Source organism: Lepisma saccharinum, chromosome 11 (genome assembly GCF_977018435.1).
Source record: "Lepisma saccharinum chromosome 11, izLepSacc3.1, whole genome shotgun sequence".
Classification (NCBI taxonomy): domain Eukaryota; kingdom Metazoa; phylum Arthropoda; class Insecta; order Zygentoma; family Lepismatidae; genus Lepisma; species Lepisma saccharinum.
In genome coordinates, this window is record NC_139239.1 from 85723782 (window position 1) to 85741302 (window position 17521).

Below are 17521 nucleotides of genomic sequence, written 5' to 3' on the forward strand. Positions count from 1 at the left end.
CACTTCCAGTTGCTTGAAATTGCTGAAACCAACTGCTAATGCTTTTCCTAGTTGGTGGTTTGCTACCGAATTTGGTATGGAATGCCCGCTGCACTGCAATTTGCGACTCACTTTTCGTGAACTCAAGCACGCAGAAAACCTTGTGCTCCAAGGTCGCCATCTCGCTCACAACTGACAGAGACGGTACTCTCGCGAACTCTACCGGCTGCTTCCGCAACCACCACAGCCCGCCGGCCGCTGCCCACCAGAAACTTCGAACCTTCCTCTTTCCATTGGTATATAGCTTGTTCAATTTGGATCTGTACTTCCCTACCTATGACGTTTTGAAAATGGGTCCATCATTTATAATAACCCTGTATATATAAAAACCTTTGCCATGGTGAAAACAATGCTACAAACTTATGCATCAACTCAATATTTAAATTTTATTTCAGGAGATACAAGCATCCCCATTTCTGTGATCTGTTACACTAAATCAGGATCGGCAAGTGGAAGTGGGCACATGCTGGAAACAGGAGCAGATTTCATAAGTCGACCTCAAAGTGTGAAATCTCTTGTAACAATGCATTCTGGGGTCACAGAAGTCACATGTAGAGTCCAGGTTTGTTTAATTTTACATTTTATTTCAATGATCATTTCTTACTATTATTAAATCTACATCATATTTATGTATAAAATTCTGCAGTTTGTTTTGTCACTCAATACAGCAATGTTTTGGTTTCATAATTTTTGTGCTTTTAAATGGCATTTCAACTACACTCGCAGACAAGAATGTTACTTTTACTGATATGGACTGTTTTGAGATAAGTTTACTGTAACAAGACTGACATGATAGATTTGTTTGTTTGAGTTTCTTTATAAATCCTCTTTATGCACAAGGCTAGTCGGAACTCGGCCTAGAGTTTAAAGTGGGATCTGAACTAATATGTGCTTCCACTGCATATGTAAGTTGGGACCCTTGATTATAGGGTGTCGACACAACCACTACACCATCAAGGAGGCCCAAAATCGAAGTGTTGACATTTATTGTAATAAGTAATGCAGCTAGATTACTGTATTTTTTTTTGTATTCTTATTGTTTTCACCTAGCAGGTAACTTACCTTATTTATAATCTTATTATTTTTTCAAATTTGTCCTTATTTCATTAAATATAGATTTCTTTCATTTTCATCTTTATTAAAAAAAAATTCTTTGCTTTCCACACCCTACACATTGCATATGCCATGAAAGGCATATGAGGGGATATGGAGGTAGGGATCCACACATTCACAATTTTGGACATTTGTGTGATCAGCACCATGAGCAAAATAAATGGAAAAATGCAAGATCTAACATATCAATGAAAAAATGGAACAAGGAAATGAAATTGCTGGTCTTTATTAATGTAATATATATTAATATAATTTTAATAAACCTGATGTGCATAATGCATTAGGGGTGGGATGGTTGTATTCTTATGCAATTCTTAAGTTTTCTTATGTTCTGAAGTGCCCTGCACAGATTGGCTTATATGAATATGTCACAAACCAAATATAATCCATGCTATGTTAGGAGAAGTGTGGCAGTTTGCAACAGATTCAGTTTTATACGGAGGGAGGGAATAAAAATATTCGCCTGACCAGCACATGTAGCCATCCAACTTCATATGTTTGACATGTTTCTCTCCCTTTACAAGTCTTATGAAGTGTGTTTTACATTGCACAACAGAAATTCATCAAAATGTGCTTGTATGTACAGCATCTGCAATATGTCTGTATAATATGTATTTTTCACATGTCAAAATATCTTTGACATTTGATTTCACATATATTCATCCACATGTAGTCTTCACAACACCTTATTTGTCCTCCCTGAAAAAATTTAAAGTTCTGAATTCGTAAATTTGGCAACATAGCACTTCCGAGCCAACAAATAGTATCCAACTTAGCAACAATTCTTCTTTCTAAATGAAAATGCTCTTGTGAAATATTTTCATTCTTTCATATTCCATGAAGTTATAAACCCTAAACCAGTAATACAATATGCAATTAAACAAAAATCGTATGTGGAATTTGAAAATAGGAGAATTTATGTGCAGTTTGAAACACTGAACAGATTCTCCTGCACCTGGAGAGAACTGACATCACGTTTGAATGCAAAGAGGCAAATTTCTCTCAATTTTATGCAAAATTACAGTAAGGATACCTTGCACAATACTGGATGATTCTACATTTTCCTTGATCTGTGGGAAAATGCATCAGAACTCCGGCACAATATTATTTCAACTGATATCAACATGTTTTACAGAGTTTTTCGATAGTAATCTCCTGGAGCAGTTGGTTAGATGGTTGCCTTGCTATACTTTTTCGTCAAGAAAGAAACATCGTACATTCAAATTCCACCCTCTCCTGATTATATTTTTTCTTGTTATTTACCCAGTACAAAGTGTTGTAATAATGTAATATAAAATTATATTAAATCACTGAAAATTTTGATGCGATACATACCTCGATGAATGTTTCTGCTCATCTTCTTGGTTTTTAAGTGACTCGCTGGATTTTTTGCAAGACCTTTCTTTTTGTTCAGCTGTCAAAAGTTATGCTAACACACATTAAGAATTGATATGCCATACATATCTTCTTAAACAGGATGTTGTAATCAAAGGGTCTGAGGTTTGATATTCATTGGAGATTCATTACACAGTGATCTGGATTCCATTTTAATCTGTAGCTCCAGTCCCAATTAGCTTATCTGTGCATTAAAGTGGACTTAAAAACAATGATATTCTTTGTTGTTCATACTATTCACTGCGGACCTAAAATATGCATCACATTTTCCATGATACAACCACAAATTTTATGCTATATTCAACATGTGAAACAACCCACCTCAGAATTTACTTCACATGTTTCTGCACATTCAACATTGCATCTTGCTTACTAAGATTCAAATGTCTTCCAGAAATGCTGGATGTAAATTGCATAAATATGAATGGAAATTTCCCAGAAATGTAAATAAGCATTTTCGTCCAAGGCTCTTTACTTTCAGAAAAGGTTTTGCAAAAAAGTAGGTTTGAACCCGTGAACTTACATTCCACAAGATAACATGATTCCCCTATACCACACCATTCATGTTATCTTAAGCATTCGGTTCATACACATATCTATAGTGGTGTAGTGCAGTGAAAAATGGAAAGTTTTAGTGGGGACATGGGTGCCCACAGAGGGAGATTATGGTGCAGGTTATGGCATCGAGATTTTTTGGGGGATTTTTCCTTCAAATAATATAAAATTCAACATTTATATTTTTTTGCAAAATATATGTAAATATTTCACACCTTAAATGCACCAAATTTAATCCATTAGATGAAGAAAAGAAAGTGTTTAAGAGTATTATGAAAAATGGGGGGGGGGGAGAGAAATATCCAAATCTTACATAGTAGGCCTTAATTGACACCTGGGTTCTGGGGAGATTCTGAATTAAACTTTGGAGGTGACAGTATCTAAGTCTAAAATTGGCATGAAAATTTTAATGGTAGTATTGAGTATTAAATTTAAAGGGGGGGAGATAGGAAGCACTTGATAAAGTGCTAAATCTTAGGTTGTGAAGGGATTTCTGTAATGGAGAGAGAGAGTTTGAATATTAAATTTTGGAGATTGTATTTAGTGATATGGTATCCACACGTTTTCGACCCCCGAATGTACCAAAAGAGAAGCTGGAGGAGATTAAATATCTCGGGATCCTAAGAAAGTATTGATACCCCATTAAATTAATATTCTTGAAAGCCTGAAAAGAAATGGATGTAAAGATTTTCTTGCTCACTTCGCTCGCAATAATTTGTAACGAGAGTGCATGTTTGGCACTTTACTGAGGTGAATTTGAAATTTTATACTATAGCTGCATTACAAGACAAACGATATTCTCAATATTCATTAATAACATCACTTCTTAAAATATAGTGCTTAGTGTTGGTATACCGCTTAATTTAAAGCAGGAGCATCGTATTATATTATCGCCCGGATTTAAGGATTTCTAGCTATGGTTATTTGGTTTGAAATTTCTATCTTTATCTTAAGCTGTGTAAACATTTGTGTTAAAAATTCAAATTATAAAATAAACACTATTTATATGCATGTTCACATTTACTTCATTTAACCAAACAATGTGCTAGCTTGAAGTTTTTTTTAAAAATCGAACAATTAAAAAGGATGGACAGTTTAACATGGTATTTCCTTTAAATAGACATAAATTATTACATATTCATCCACAGCATTTTGGGGAGATTATGATGAACGATTTTGGGGGCGGTCTTGAGTGATGGGTAACCTTGTTTAGGGAGGAGGGAGGGGCAGATCAAGTATAGTGTTCAGTAAAGCTAGGAAAAATGTTACTTTCGGTAGACACGCTGTTGTAACTAAATACTTTGTGGGGATTACAATATGATTTGGGGTTGACATGACATGATTTGGGGGGGGGGGGATGCACCATTGGCCTTGGGGGGATGGGCACCCCTGGGTGCGGGATGTTTGCTGGAGTCTTTAGGATAACTGGAGAATGCTTGTAGGATTATGACTAGGACTCCAAAATTTTGACATAAAAAATGTCAAAATTTGACCTATAGAATGACTTAGAAATGGTAAAAAGTGACCCAAAAATAATTTTCGCTGTGAAAATGAAGCTTGATATTTTTCATACATTACAAAATTAAACTTTGTTATTTTTTCTGGAGAAAAAGTTCTGATTCCTATTGAAAATTTTGCACTGATTTCAAATCTGTATCTAGATTTTCTCTTTCAGGGATAGTTTTCAAGTAATCATATTTTTCTTTCTAATATTCTTGTCATTCTAAGGGGAATATTGAGTAAACTCATGGAATAATTTAATTATCCTTCTTCTATACCTAGTATATAATGTTTAAAATTTATAAATGTGATCTGTGACACAATATTTGCATACCGAATTGTTATATAATACGTATTTTATAAAAAATATAATAAAATTATTGCATATTACATATAATATTATATACATGCTCTTTTTTCTTTGTCTGTTAGACATGCTTCAAACTCTAGATTTTGCTGAAGTTCTCTAATTTGAGGTCCTTCAAAATGCCTTCCTATGCCTTTGTTGGTGAAAGACGAGGCAATTTGTTTGAAATACACTAAAATCCTCTTCCACCTGTGTCCATAGCCTTTATAAATTGTTTAATAAAACCTAACTTGATGTGAAGAGGGGGAAGAGGAATGTCATGCACTGTACATTCTTCTCCCACTTGTCAATTTCGTTGAAGCCAATCTTATTTGTGTAGTGGTTATTTCTGTCATGGCTCTACCACTTGCAGAGGAAGCAGGTATACTTTGTGTAGCGCTGCTGCATTCCCAATATCACTGCATCTATATTGAATTCGCCAAATATCTTCCATTTATGCCCTTTATATGAGTATTTACTGGATTTCTTCTATCTCATAGGTTTCTTTGAGACATTAGAAGAACGTATGAGCATTCATTAAACCACTAACGTTGTGGCAGTTGTCAGTATGTTGTCAGTTTCAAAATACCCAATAAAGTCCTTTACACTTTGGATGAATTTAGTAACGCTGGTACTTCGGTGGAGAAGATTATATGCATGTAACCTGAAACCCAGCAGTTCTGCCTTTTGTTTACTTAAGCCTAAGTCACGAGATAAATAATTTAGATCCACTTGAGTTAAAAAGTATTAGATTGGTGCTTTTGTTGCCTGATGTAGATGGGTTATTTTATATAGATAATGGCAATTCCTCATTGCTACATTCTTCATTCTCATTGTAAATATAATTTGTTTGCCTCTAAGGTACTTTAAGGCTTTCAGAGTGTGGCACTGGTCTTATTGCATTTGTAAATTTAAACAGAATTTTCAAAAATATATATTTTTCCTGGACGCACTCATGATAAATTAAGTATGCAGATTTTTATGTATAATCAGTTATGATATTATCAATTTGTTTTTAATTTGATAGATAATTGATGACAGCTTATATGAAATGACTGAAGAATTCTACATGCTGCTATCTGATGTAAATCCAAATGCAAAGCTGGGGAATATTACCAAGACAACAGTGTACATCTCTGGCCCAAGTGACATCAGTATCATCCACTTCTCTGAGGCAGAGTACAGGTTTTCAGAAAATGGGGGTAATTTAAATTTTACTTAACTCTTATAAAGTGATCTGTTAATATTAAAACTTAAGGATTGCATTTTCTTCTAATATTATCATATAAAACTATTTTGATATACTGAAATACTTTACTTTCAGTAAAGTTAATGCAGTGGAACCCCGCTTTGACGTTCTCCAGATTTACATTTTACCACATTATACATTCATTTTTTATGGTCCCAGTAGAGTACAGCTATAAAATTCCCCTGCATTTTAAATTCTTTCAACTTGGTCCCCTGAAAAACGTAAAATCGAGATTTCAATGTATACTTAGAAGAAATTTTCTAATTTTGCATAATTACTTAACCGAGTAGCATCCAAGCTACTGTATGGGACCACTTTCACTCAGTTGTAATCATTCATAATCAATCAAACCAACCAAAGCAGCCAACAAATTATCAGAGCTGCCTCCAACATTTCTACATATAAACTTCATACCAATACACATATATACGTATATTCCTTATTTCAGGAACAGTAAGCTTAGAAGTTATTCGAGAAGGAATGGATTTATCTGAACAGGCATCCGTCTGGTGTTCAACGAAAATGTCAGAGAGAGTGTCTGCTACCTCAGGCATAGATTACTTGCCTAATTCAGCACAAGTAAGTATTGTAACAATGAAGTAACACTTGCTTATACTCTGTTATATTCTATTCTAAATGCTAAATGTGATGTCAATAATGTAAATGATTATCTGGAATAACAATCCCAAAAAGTAAAAAGTATTATGCTGAGGTAAATGTCCACATATTGCAAGATTATATATTTTTCTGTGCTACTGCTTTTCCAATGAATGATTCTGGTCTTTTTTCATTCATAAAGGATCCTTTATTGAGATTAGTAAACAGTGTGTTCATTTGTCACAAAGGGAAGAAATATAAAAACTTCACATTTTCGACTTAAAGTAGTATGCTTCACTTAATTTTAGCTGCTATGTTGATTGCCACTATGAGGTATGATTGAGAGCAATATTATCATTTGACTTGCAAAAAATATTTAAACCAATGTTTTCGTCAAAATGTAATAACAGATCTACTCTCCAAAATATATGGCTGCTATGAAAATTTCATGACAAAGGAACTAATTCGAAAGCAGTTCTACTCAAAATATTCGTGACCCTCCCTTCCCAACCACACATTATATTTCAAAGTTTTTTATTCACAAACTATAGCTTAAGTGATGCTCTGAAATCTCCAAGAAAATGTAATTTAATACTTATAAGATTTTACATTATCATCAGAATTTGGAGATACCTCAACATATGAGAAGTTGATGTTTCATTTGGGCCTACCCGATGGCGCAGTGGTAGAGTTATGGACTTGTAATCAAGGGGTCTCGGGTTCAATACCCGGTAGAGGCACATAGTGGTTCGGATCCCACATTAAACTGTAGGTCCAGCCCTCTTTAGCCTTACTGTGCACAATATGAACTTAAAAACACCAAATCAAAATCAAGCATTAATGTTTGTTTGCCATATTGAAATGCTTTGAGCAATTTCACTCCAGTGCAAAACCAGATCATTCACTGGATGTGTCTAGTTGCAATATGATTTTCAACTTAAAACCTCTCAATTTGCTGCAGCTATCATGGTGACAGGGTGACCCCCTACCTTTCCTGATTTGTTCTTTTGTTGTAATTTAGTTTATTTATTTATTATTCTGTTAATAAGACCCTGCGTGGTCGCAAAGCATATGTAATATTTATCTTATAATTGTATATTAACGTTTAGCACACATTTAATATTATAATATGTATTTATCGTTTGTGCCTTGAGCACGTAGTTCATTCGTCTGCCGTAGAGATGGCCTTGCCTGCTCTGGCATGGTTCCATGTAGTTCGCGTGAATGGCGCTAGAGGCGCTACTTGACCCGAGGCTATATAACCAGCCGCGGAGCAGATTTTCTTCAGTTGGCTTTCAGGTCGGCTCACGATAAGATCTCTCTTACAAAACTGACCTGGAAGAAGGAGCACTCTGCTCTTGCAAGAGGCCAAGCATCCTAAGAAAGAAAGGAAGGAAGGAAGGTGCTATCCACTCTTGCGAGATACCAAGCACCCCTAGAGAAGTTGCCCTCCTCCTATCAGCGAGAGAGGTTGAACTCTGCCACTGGCAAGAGAACCCACTCCACTTTCGAGTGACAGATAACCCACTCTGCCTATTGGCGAAAGAGATAAACTCCACGTTAGAGTGAGAGGTGAGAGGACCCACTCTGCTTGCTGCGAGAGGTTTCCTCTCCTATCAACCTGCGGCACCCTGCCAGGGTAGTGTGGCATTGGGTTTCTAGGCAACCACCCAGAAGGTAAAATTACTGGTCAGATAAAATACTATGGTTATCATGAGGGTGACCTTAATAGATGTTCCTTGTTCCCCAAAAGCCAACAGTTCCCTGTAAAAAGCCTGCAGCTACAGAAGTCGGCACAAGGACAGCACATTCCTAACGAGAGTTGCAGGAGCTATTCTACCCCCTTTGTGTGGCAGTACATAGGCCTGTGAGTGTATCCTACACGGGCATGTGCTAAACTTACAACGTTTACAGTATATCCAGCTATAGTCATTAAACTTTCTCTAACTTTAGACAGTGTACTTTTTTCCCGAACCCTGAGTGAAATAGTCTCTCATGCCACCGCTGGAGAAAAGGTTAGCATAATGGGTAAAACTTTGCAGTGCGTTTGGTACTACTGATTTGTCGTTGCCAAGCTAGTAGACTTGCATCCCACTGACGTATTCGTGTAGGTGTAGTAGGCACCTTTCTCGAGCAGGAGACAAAGAACTGGTCAGTGACTGCACGTTAAAAATAGCTTCTACTTTCATTAAACACATATTATAATTCCAGTATGTGCTGGGACTGAAATATTAGAAAATAAACACTGTTACATGTCACTTATTTTACACTAGAATTTTCAGCATAGTCCTGAAAATTGTCTTAGCATGAAAAAGTTGTTTGTAAAACTTATTTTGACTCATTCTATGGTTGGGCAAACGTTGGCAACCACCTTTGGCCCAACATAAGACCAAAGCCAATTTGCCAACCAATGTAAAGCCAACCTTTCCCACACAAAAACTGACATTGGCCCAATAGTGGTGTGGTGGTTATTTGGGTATGCACCCAAAATTCATAAGTTTCCTATACATTCTAATCATCAAGATTTACCTAGAGGAGTTAAAGAAGACAAAAAATAACCAATATGTATGTTTACTTGCATGCACAGGTGTCAGAATTTAACAGGAACTGAGAGTAGTTAGGTAATAGATAACAATATAGTTCATTGTTGTGTGATTCATCTTTGGGCAAATCTAACTCCCCTATGATTGGAGAAGGTGCATGCTGTCATCAAACCAACCATTACTGGAAGTGTGAAATTCTGTTGTCTGCTCACTGCACAAATGTGAAAATTAACCCGAGAACTACGAGGTTCTTGCTGGCCTCCATGGCAGAGTGGTTAGCTCGGTGTGCTACAACACCAGAGGTCCTGGGTTCGAATCCCAGCCTGGATGTGGGTGTTCTTTGTGAGTATCCCTTCATTAATTTGATCATGTCATCCCTCATGCTTATCTTCAAGATTAGCCAAAAGTGGCAGAAAAGTGATGTAAGAATACCAAATCAATCAATCAATCAACAGTGGGTTCTGTGACGATTCGATTTTATAATATAAAATTTCGCATCGTCACAGTCCACAAAAGGAACTTACGTTTAATAAACGAAGTTCTCATGTCCGCCGCCAGAGGGTAGCTCCCTCTGCCAGCTGCATATAGACGTGCTGCCACCTGGTGGCATTATGTTGTACCCGCCTATACCCTGAAAATTGCTGACTTTTCAGCCACTTCACTTCGTGCTTTGATGGAAACTTGAAACAGTGTCTAACAACCAGCCAGCTGTGGTTGACTTATCTGACCTACGTTCTCATACCTTCCAGATAGAACTAGAAACTTGCATGTCGAGGACCAAACCATGCGTTTAAAACACCCAATGTTCCAGGCAGTTGATTAACTCAGCGGTGTTACATCGAAGGCTGTTTGTACAAAACACATTTGTGGTTTAAGGTACATAGAATTAGAAGATCGGATAATAACGACAAAAGACCTATAGTGAACTTAACACAATTTTTGAACTTTTTATGCTGTGAATGGTACCCACGTGATCTTTAACGTTTCGGATCTTATAAATTAACGCAGCATGAAATCAACAACTTTTTATATTTAGTACAAACATGAAGACATAAAGTGAAATCTTGATCTTTTGATAATTGAGGTGAACGTACGTATTTTCAAATTGCTAAATATACGAGGGTCACTATTTATATTTTGAGCCTTGGCAACACTGATTGAAGTTAGGCGCGATTTGACGTTTGCACGGAATCGTCTGGCATTATTGACCATAACGTACTTCAAATGTTTTGTCAATAGCTTCATTTGTGTTGTTTATGTTGCCTTGGAGATTGCGCGACAACAATAAAATGGAATTAACTCGTGAACATTTTCGTGTGATGATTTTTTTACGATTTTCGACGTGGATTATCAAGACAAGAGTGCATCGATCAACTTACTTCCACATTTGGCGATGAAGCCCCATCCTTTGCCACTGTGAAACGCTGGTATAACGAATTTAATCGTGGCCGCCATTCTCTCACCGACGAGATTCGCGAAGGTCGTCCAAAATCAGTTGTTGTTCAAGAAAACATTGATGCTGTGCAAAACCTAATACTGCAAGATCATCATGTGACATACTGTGAGATTGTTGCATTAGTTCCACCAGCATATATAAAATATTACATGATCATTTAGCTGTGAGAAAGGTATGTTCTCGTTGGATCCCACACAATTTGACAAAAACTCAAAAAGATGCTCGCCTCAATTGGTGCAAACAAATGCTCAATAAATACAATCGTGGTGCTTCAAAAGGCGTATATAAGATTGTAAGAGGTGACGAATCATGGATATATGTATATGAGCCAGAACGTAAACAGCAGTCGACTGTATGGGTGTTTCAAGATGAACCCAATCCAACAAAAGTTGTTCGCGCTCGAAGCACATTGAAACAAATGGTCACCTGTTTTTTCGGGAAAACTGGTCATGTGGCAACTGTGCCTTTAGAGCAACGTAGAACGGTCAACTCTGAATGGTACACAATAATTTGTTTTCCAGAGGTCTTCGGTCAAATACGGAAAACAAACAAACGCCGTCGGATCATTCTTCATCAAGACAATGCCAGCTGTCACACATCTCGTCTAACAACCGACTTTATGAACAGTCAAAAAATCGAATTGATCATCCGGCATACAGTCCTGATTTGGCACCCAATGACTTCTTCTTGTTCCCGAATGTCAAGAATAAATTGCGTGGACAACGATTTTCGTCGGCGGAAGAGGCCGTTGATGCGTTCAAAAACCATATTATGGAGGTGTCTCAAGAAGATTGGAAAAACTGCTTTGACAAATGGTTCAAACGAATGCAAAAGTGTATTGACCATAAAGGAGAATACTTCGAAAAACAATAAAGCAGTTTCCAATGCCAAATTCCTGTTTTTTCATTGTTAGGCTCAAAATATAAATAGTGACCCTCGTATGTACTCTCCAAATTGTAAATGGCTGCCGTGCTGAATTTATCCACGTTTGATTAACGATGACAAAATTGTGAAATTGTGCAACAAATTAGAGTACCTGATATAACCTTTAATTACAACACTATAATTGTTCACGTGTTTGAACGTAAGAATAGGACTGAGAAATACTTTACGAAACCAGGTTATGTAAATTCCAACGGGCTAATGTTTTGATCCCTTGTTAGTTTCACCTCCCGTTAAAATTCCCAAAAAAGGGGTAGCCTCAATTCATGGGTTTATAACATTATAGAAAAAGGTACTACAAATGAACAACCATAAATAATAATAATTGTTGGTAGAGCATAAACGTAAGTAACCACATGCACGATTGTCTTTGCAAGCAGAAAAAACGGTGTTTTTTGTAGAATAAATTGTAGGTTGACCTATTGTACACAAATACTAGAATTGTAAAATTTAACCTCGCTGGTCGAGTTGATTGTATGAGAAATACGGGTCATTGTATGCATGATGCAAGACGTATATAAAAAAAAAAAAGGAATGAAATTTTGTGATTAATGAAATGTTTGCACTTTATCCTTTGGGGAATTATGTTGTTATAGAGTACATTGAATTTATGTAATGGTTGAGTGACGAAGTTATAACCAATAAAGGTCATGTTCGTTAATATTTTCTTGTTCTATTCTTGGTATTTGCTAATATAAGTAAATAAGATAAAGATTGGTAGTCTTGGCACATTACGTCATTGTATGGTGTAAGTGTGTGTAACCAACCGTATAATCCGAAGGGCATTATTCTTGATAAAATCGGATATACATCATGTTTAATTAAAATTGTTTGTTTTACAGGCATGTGCATAAAATGCACGTTTGAATTTTCCGTACGTTGCTTCTGTTGGGTAATATTTGGCATGGGTGAAATATCAAATGAAGATTCCCTTGTTTGGTAAACTTAATATTTAATGGACGCATAAAGTGCGTGATCCATTTGACCCAATGCCCGACCCTGTGGCCAGGTGGTTAGCACATCGCGCTGCGATGCCAAGGGTCCCAGGTTCGAATCCCGGTCGGGCTTGGTTGTTTGTGAATGTCCTTTCATCAATTTCATCATTTCATCACTCATCCCCATCTTCGCAAATTAGCCAAGAGGCACAAAACACGAAGTAAAATAAACTAAATCAAATCAAAAAATCAAAACAATTTGACCCAATATAAAAGGGCTCTGCTCCGTCGCTGCTTAGGTGTATTTCAGCCAACTGCTCGTGGCACATGTAGCAAGGACATTGCAAATATTAAGATTGGGCATACTTGTCTAGGTTGCTTAAATGTGGTTGTTGACAGTTACCATCTCCGGCACTGCTTCCAATTTATTTATTCCTGCTGGGTGTCAATAACCAAAACCAAAAAAGACGAATGTCACAGTTCTTCTTCTTCCTCTTTCCACCTCAATTTTTAAAAAACAGAGGAAGAATTGACATCAGGGCTCAACTACTGTTTGTTGGATATTTGCTGTAACTGTCTCATGTGTAGAGGTGGCTGTAACAAAAATAATGAAATGAAGAAAAATCTAGATCATTATTGTCTCACTGATGGCTGATAACACTTTCCAAAACTCATGCCAGTGCTGTATTCTGAAAATTTAAATCATGAAAACCATAAGAGATATTTACACCGGGTTTTCTGCATTATAAAGCAGAAAAATTAATAACCGGTGGAATGCAGCATTAATGTTTTTCCAGAAATGCACTTTTGAGTGAGAAAAAGATATAAGAAATTATAAATAATTAGATATCTGATGATGACTCATGCCATGTCAATCTGTCATTTGCGACCAATATTGATCAAGTGCAGCATTTGATGGATTTATGACTGGCGATTTTATGGGTTGAGTGAAAAAGTGCCACATTTTTGGGACATATCTCCATAGGTGGCAACACTAGCAGATCAAAATTTGTCAACAGACGCACGCAACATGTGCTTAAATATTGGCCATACATTTTCGTAAAAACTAATAAATCATGATTTTGTACTGAAATTGCATCCTTGAGAGAATCATAGGCTGCTACTGGCTACTGGTTTCCCTCTGTATTTATGAATCACCCTTACAATTTCCTACTAAGTTGTGTCAGCTGTGTTGGAATGGCAGTTTTGCCAGGTGCATAGAAATTTACATTTAAAAGTCAAACTTTGGTGCAAAATTATGATTTTGATTTTTTACTCAAATGTAGGGCCAATGTGGGGGGGGGGGGGGTAAAGGCGATCAGGGGCGTGATGCTGATCACATCACCCCCACTCATGACTGGATCAAGAAAGTGTGGGGCGTTACCCCCACACCCCCTATACACCTTCATGGCATGGTGCTAAGCACAGGGGAGCACTTTACCTCCCTTTAGATTAATAATGATCATAAAGATAAAAGATGTATGAATGTAAAATATGTAAGCAAGAAACGCAATGTTTCCAACTTATAGAACCTCGCGCTTCGCAGGGAATATAAAGCTGGGAAAGGGTACTTTTCAGCATCCATAGGGAATTTAATTCTGAGTCAAGCAGGAAGGAACCACAATAGAAGTTGGCAATGGGAATTGAATTCGTGTTGTAGGTGGCTTTGTGCTGTTGTTCCTATTAGCGATTCGAAAATGTAATATTTGTTTAGCTGTTAATGGTTTAGTATTCGTGCTAGTGCTGTGTTTACTGAAGTTAAAGGCAATGGATATAATACAATATTTGCATGTGAGAATATTTTGAACAGGATCTTTTCTGGAGAAATTGCAAATAGTTAATGCAGGTCTTGAACTTAAACTTACGTGTATAAAAACAAAAATCGGGAATGCACAAGTAACTGGGTATTGAGGCAACTTGAATTTTACACTTCAATTAATATTGAGGGTTTTTATTTCACTACCGCATTCCATTCATATTCTTTGTTACAGGTTCCTTTCTTATAGGTTTATTATATTTTCTTGTTTTATTATTTGAAATTCTAAACGTAGATTAACTGCAATCACAATAATTATTCGACAGTGGTCGCAACAATAAGGTAAATTTTTTCACACATATATTCATAAATCCTGTATGGATGTTGAGGTAAATTTGCAGGGAGACTTCAGGAGTGGGTAGATGAATGAAGTGTCAGAGATTACCCACTAGTTAAAACCATCATACACCACTGCTAATTATGGTCCTTTGATAATTTCTTATATCTTTTTATTCACTCAAAAGTGCATTTCTGGAAAAAATTTAATGCTGCATTCCGCCAGTTATTAATTTTTCTGATTTTCTGTATGGAGTAAAGTGATAATGTTAAGCATGGGAAAATACCTCAATGGATGAGGCTTTATAAAGCAGAAAAAACAGTGTAAATGTCTGTTACGGTTTTCATGATATAAATTTTCGAAATTAGGATCACGTGACTTTTGAAACACACTGTCTTTTCCACTACAATTATTAATTGTATATATTTATTATATATTAATTAGATATAATAGAAATAAAACACCAATGCTGGCATGCAAGTAAAACAAAAGGAGAAGTCTGACAACTTCAAGTTTTGCAGCAATTTTTATATAAAGGGTGTCCCAAAATAAATGCAGGATTTAATTTAAGAAAATTAAACATGTTATTTATTTATTAGCTGGCAAAGTTAGGACATTGCTATTTCAAAGGATAAACATTGCCATTAAATGTGGAATAGGATATCTGACAAATGTCTTCCATGATGCATTTGACACTCTTGAATTCTTTTGACAAAATTCTGTATCATTTTTTGGCATAACTGCCACTCAATGCCATCAATACATCTTCGTATTTCTACTTTCAATTCGGGAATTGTTTTTATTTTCGCAGCATAAACTTTGGTCTTAATGAATAATTTTGTATATTTTATATAAATATCTATATTCCTTTTATAGTATTTTCATTATACCTTGTACCAAAATAGCAATTTTACATGAACTCACAAAATGTAACATATTATTCATGATTTTCTTTTTCAGATAATATTTTACCCAGAAGAAACAAAGGCATTTTGTTATTTAACAATATTAGATGACAATGCAGATGTGATCTTAGAGGGTCCAGAAACTCTACAGATGTTTCTCAACACACCCCATAATGCAATATTATCCCACCCTTCAAGTGCAAATATTATTATTGATGATTTAGACAATGACACTCCAATATTGCAATTTGGATTATCCCAGGTGGTTGTATTTGAGAATTCAACAAAGATTAAAATTCCAGTCAACAGATCAGGTGATCTTAGTGACATCTTAAGTGTTAAGTGCTTCACACGTCAAAGATCAGCCAAGGCTGGTGAAGATTTTGTTGAAAGACCAAAAGCAGAAATATCAACAATAATTTTTGCTAAGGGAGCAAAAACATCAGAGTGTGAAGTTGTTATAATGGATGATCATATTCTCGAAGGTGATGAAGAATTTGTTTTGAAGTTAACAGATCCAGTTGGAGTTGAGAGTAATAAAGTATATTTAGGAAACAAAGCAACTGTTAAAATTAAAATTCAAGATCAAGAAGATATTCCAAGAATTGGATTTGAGAGAGACACTTACTCTATAATGGAACCAAATTCCTCAGAATCAACTGCAAAATTATTAGTAAAGGTAAGAAGTGTTCCTTAAGTGATTTAAATAAATACTTTTTGTAATACAAAAATAACGATTTTCTGATCATAATGTGTTTCTAATATGAACTTCAATGATTGCAATGAAAATGCCCAAGTTATTTTGTAAATCATTTTTTGATCTAATTTATTTTCATGAATATCAATTACTTATTTTTTGCTAAAAATATGTAAGTATAACTTGTATTTTAATTTAATAATTTGCAAATTATGTTTTTGACAAATTTTAGAAATAACTTGAGCCTGAATATGTATTCATCTTCATATTTATTTTTTATTAATATTTTGTATACAAAGGTAAAAATCTTCACTGTGCTTTACAACTTGTTCTCTTCATTTATGTTGCTATATTCCTGCTAGAATAATGAACTTTTCTACAGTGCCTTTCACGGTCGAGTTGGTAGTGAATGTAGTGAATGTGGTGGCTAGTGCTCTGGGCAATGAGAGCATATCTGCCAGCATTTAGACCCACAGCTGTATGCCGACCTTGGCACTGGATGCATCAGCGCTTCAGTATCCAGATAGCTGGTGTTCAGTTTGCAGGTGTTTATGAATTGTTAAGGTGTTAACAAGTGTTTTAGATTGTTTTGTTTGAATTTACGTATTACTGGTGCTTTTCTGCAGTCTAATAATGTCAAGCTATATGTACATTTTAAAACAATGAATTTTTATGTACAACTCTTATGTCATTATGAATTCTTGTAGAGAAGTTAGAAGGCATTTTGAGACAGTGTTCAAAAACTTGTGAACAAATTTAGTGAAACAGGGTCTGCTCTTGATAAGAAGTGAATGGTAAAACTTCATGCGCTTACATTATGAGAGAAATTGAAGTATTATCAAAAGAAGAACTGACAAATTTCCTGAAAAGATGCCATAAATGGTTTGGATGCAAGAGGACAACATTTCCAACACTTCTTGTAACAAGATATGTTCTCATTTTAATTGCAACTGTCAATGTAATTGTATGAGCTTTTTTCAATAGCTGTCAGTTCCAGTTATGTGGTTGTTTCATCCAGTTTGCTGGCAGAAGCACTCTCGCTGCCCAGTGTGCCAGCTGTCACTCCACAGCCAACTCGACCATGAAAGGCACTGTATAATCATTTCAAGAACTTTCCTTTGAAATTTAACATAGGCTACCTCAACATAGTGCGCAT

General features: G+C 35.8%; 1 protein-coding gene across 2 annotated transcripts in view; it reads left to right on the forward strand.

Annotated features, from left to right (window-relative positions):
* The window catches only part of LOC145994954 (extracellular matrix organizing protein FRAS1-like), a 408454-nt gene that overhangs the window by 359922 nt on the left and 31011 nt on the right, over nt 1–17521 (forward strand). For both annotated transcript variants that reach the window (XM_083131481.1, XM_083131482.1), the window contains 4 exons: nt 435–601; nt 5976–6150; nt 6646–6776; nt 15724–16347. In XM_083131481.1, the coding sequence (XP_082987607.1) occupies nt 435–601; nt 5976–6150; nt 6646–6776; nt 15724–16347 (1097 nt within the window). The remainder of the gene's footprint in view (nt 1–434; nt 602–5975; nt 6151–6645; nt 6777–15723; nt 16348–17521) is intronic.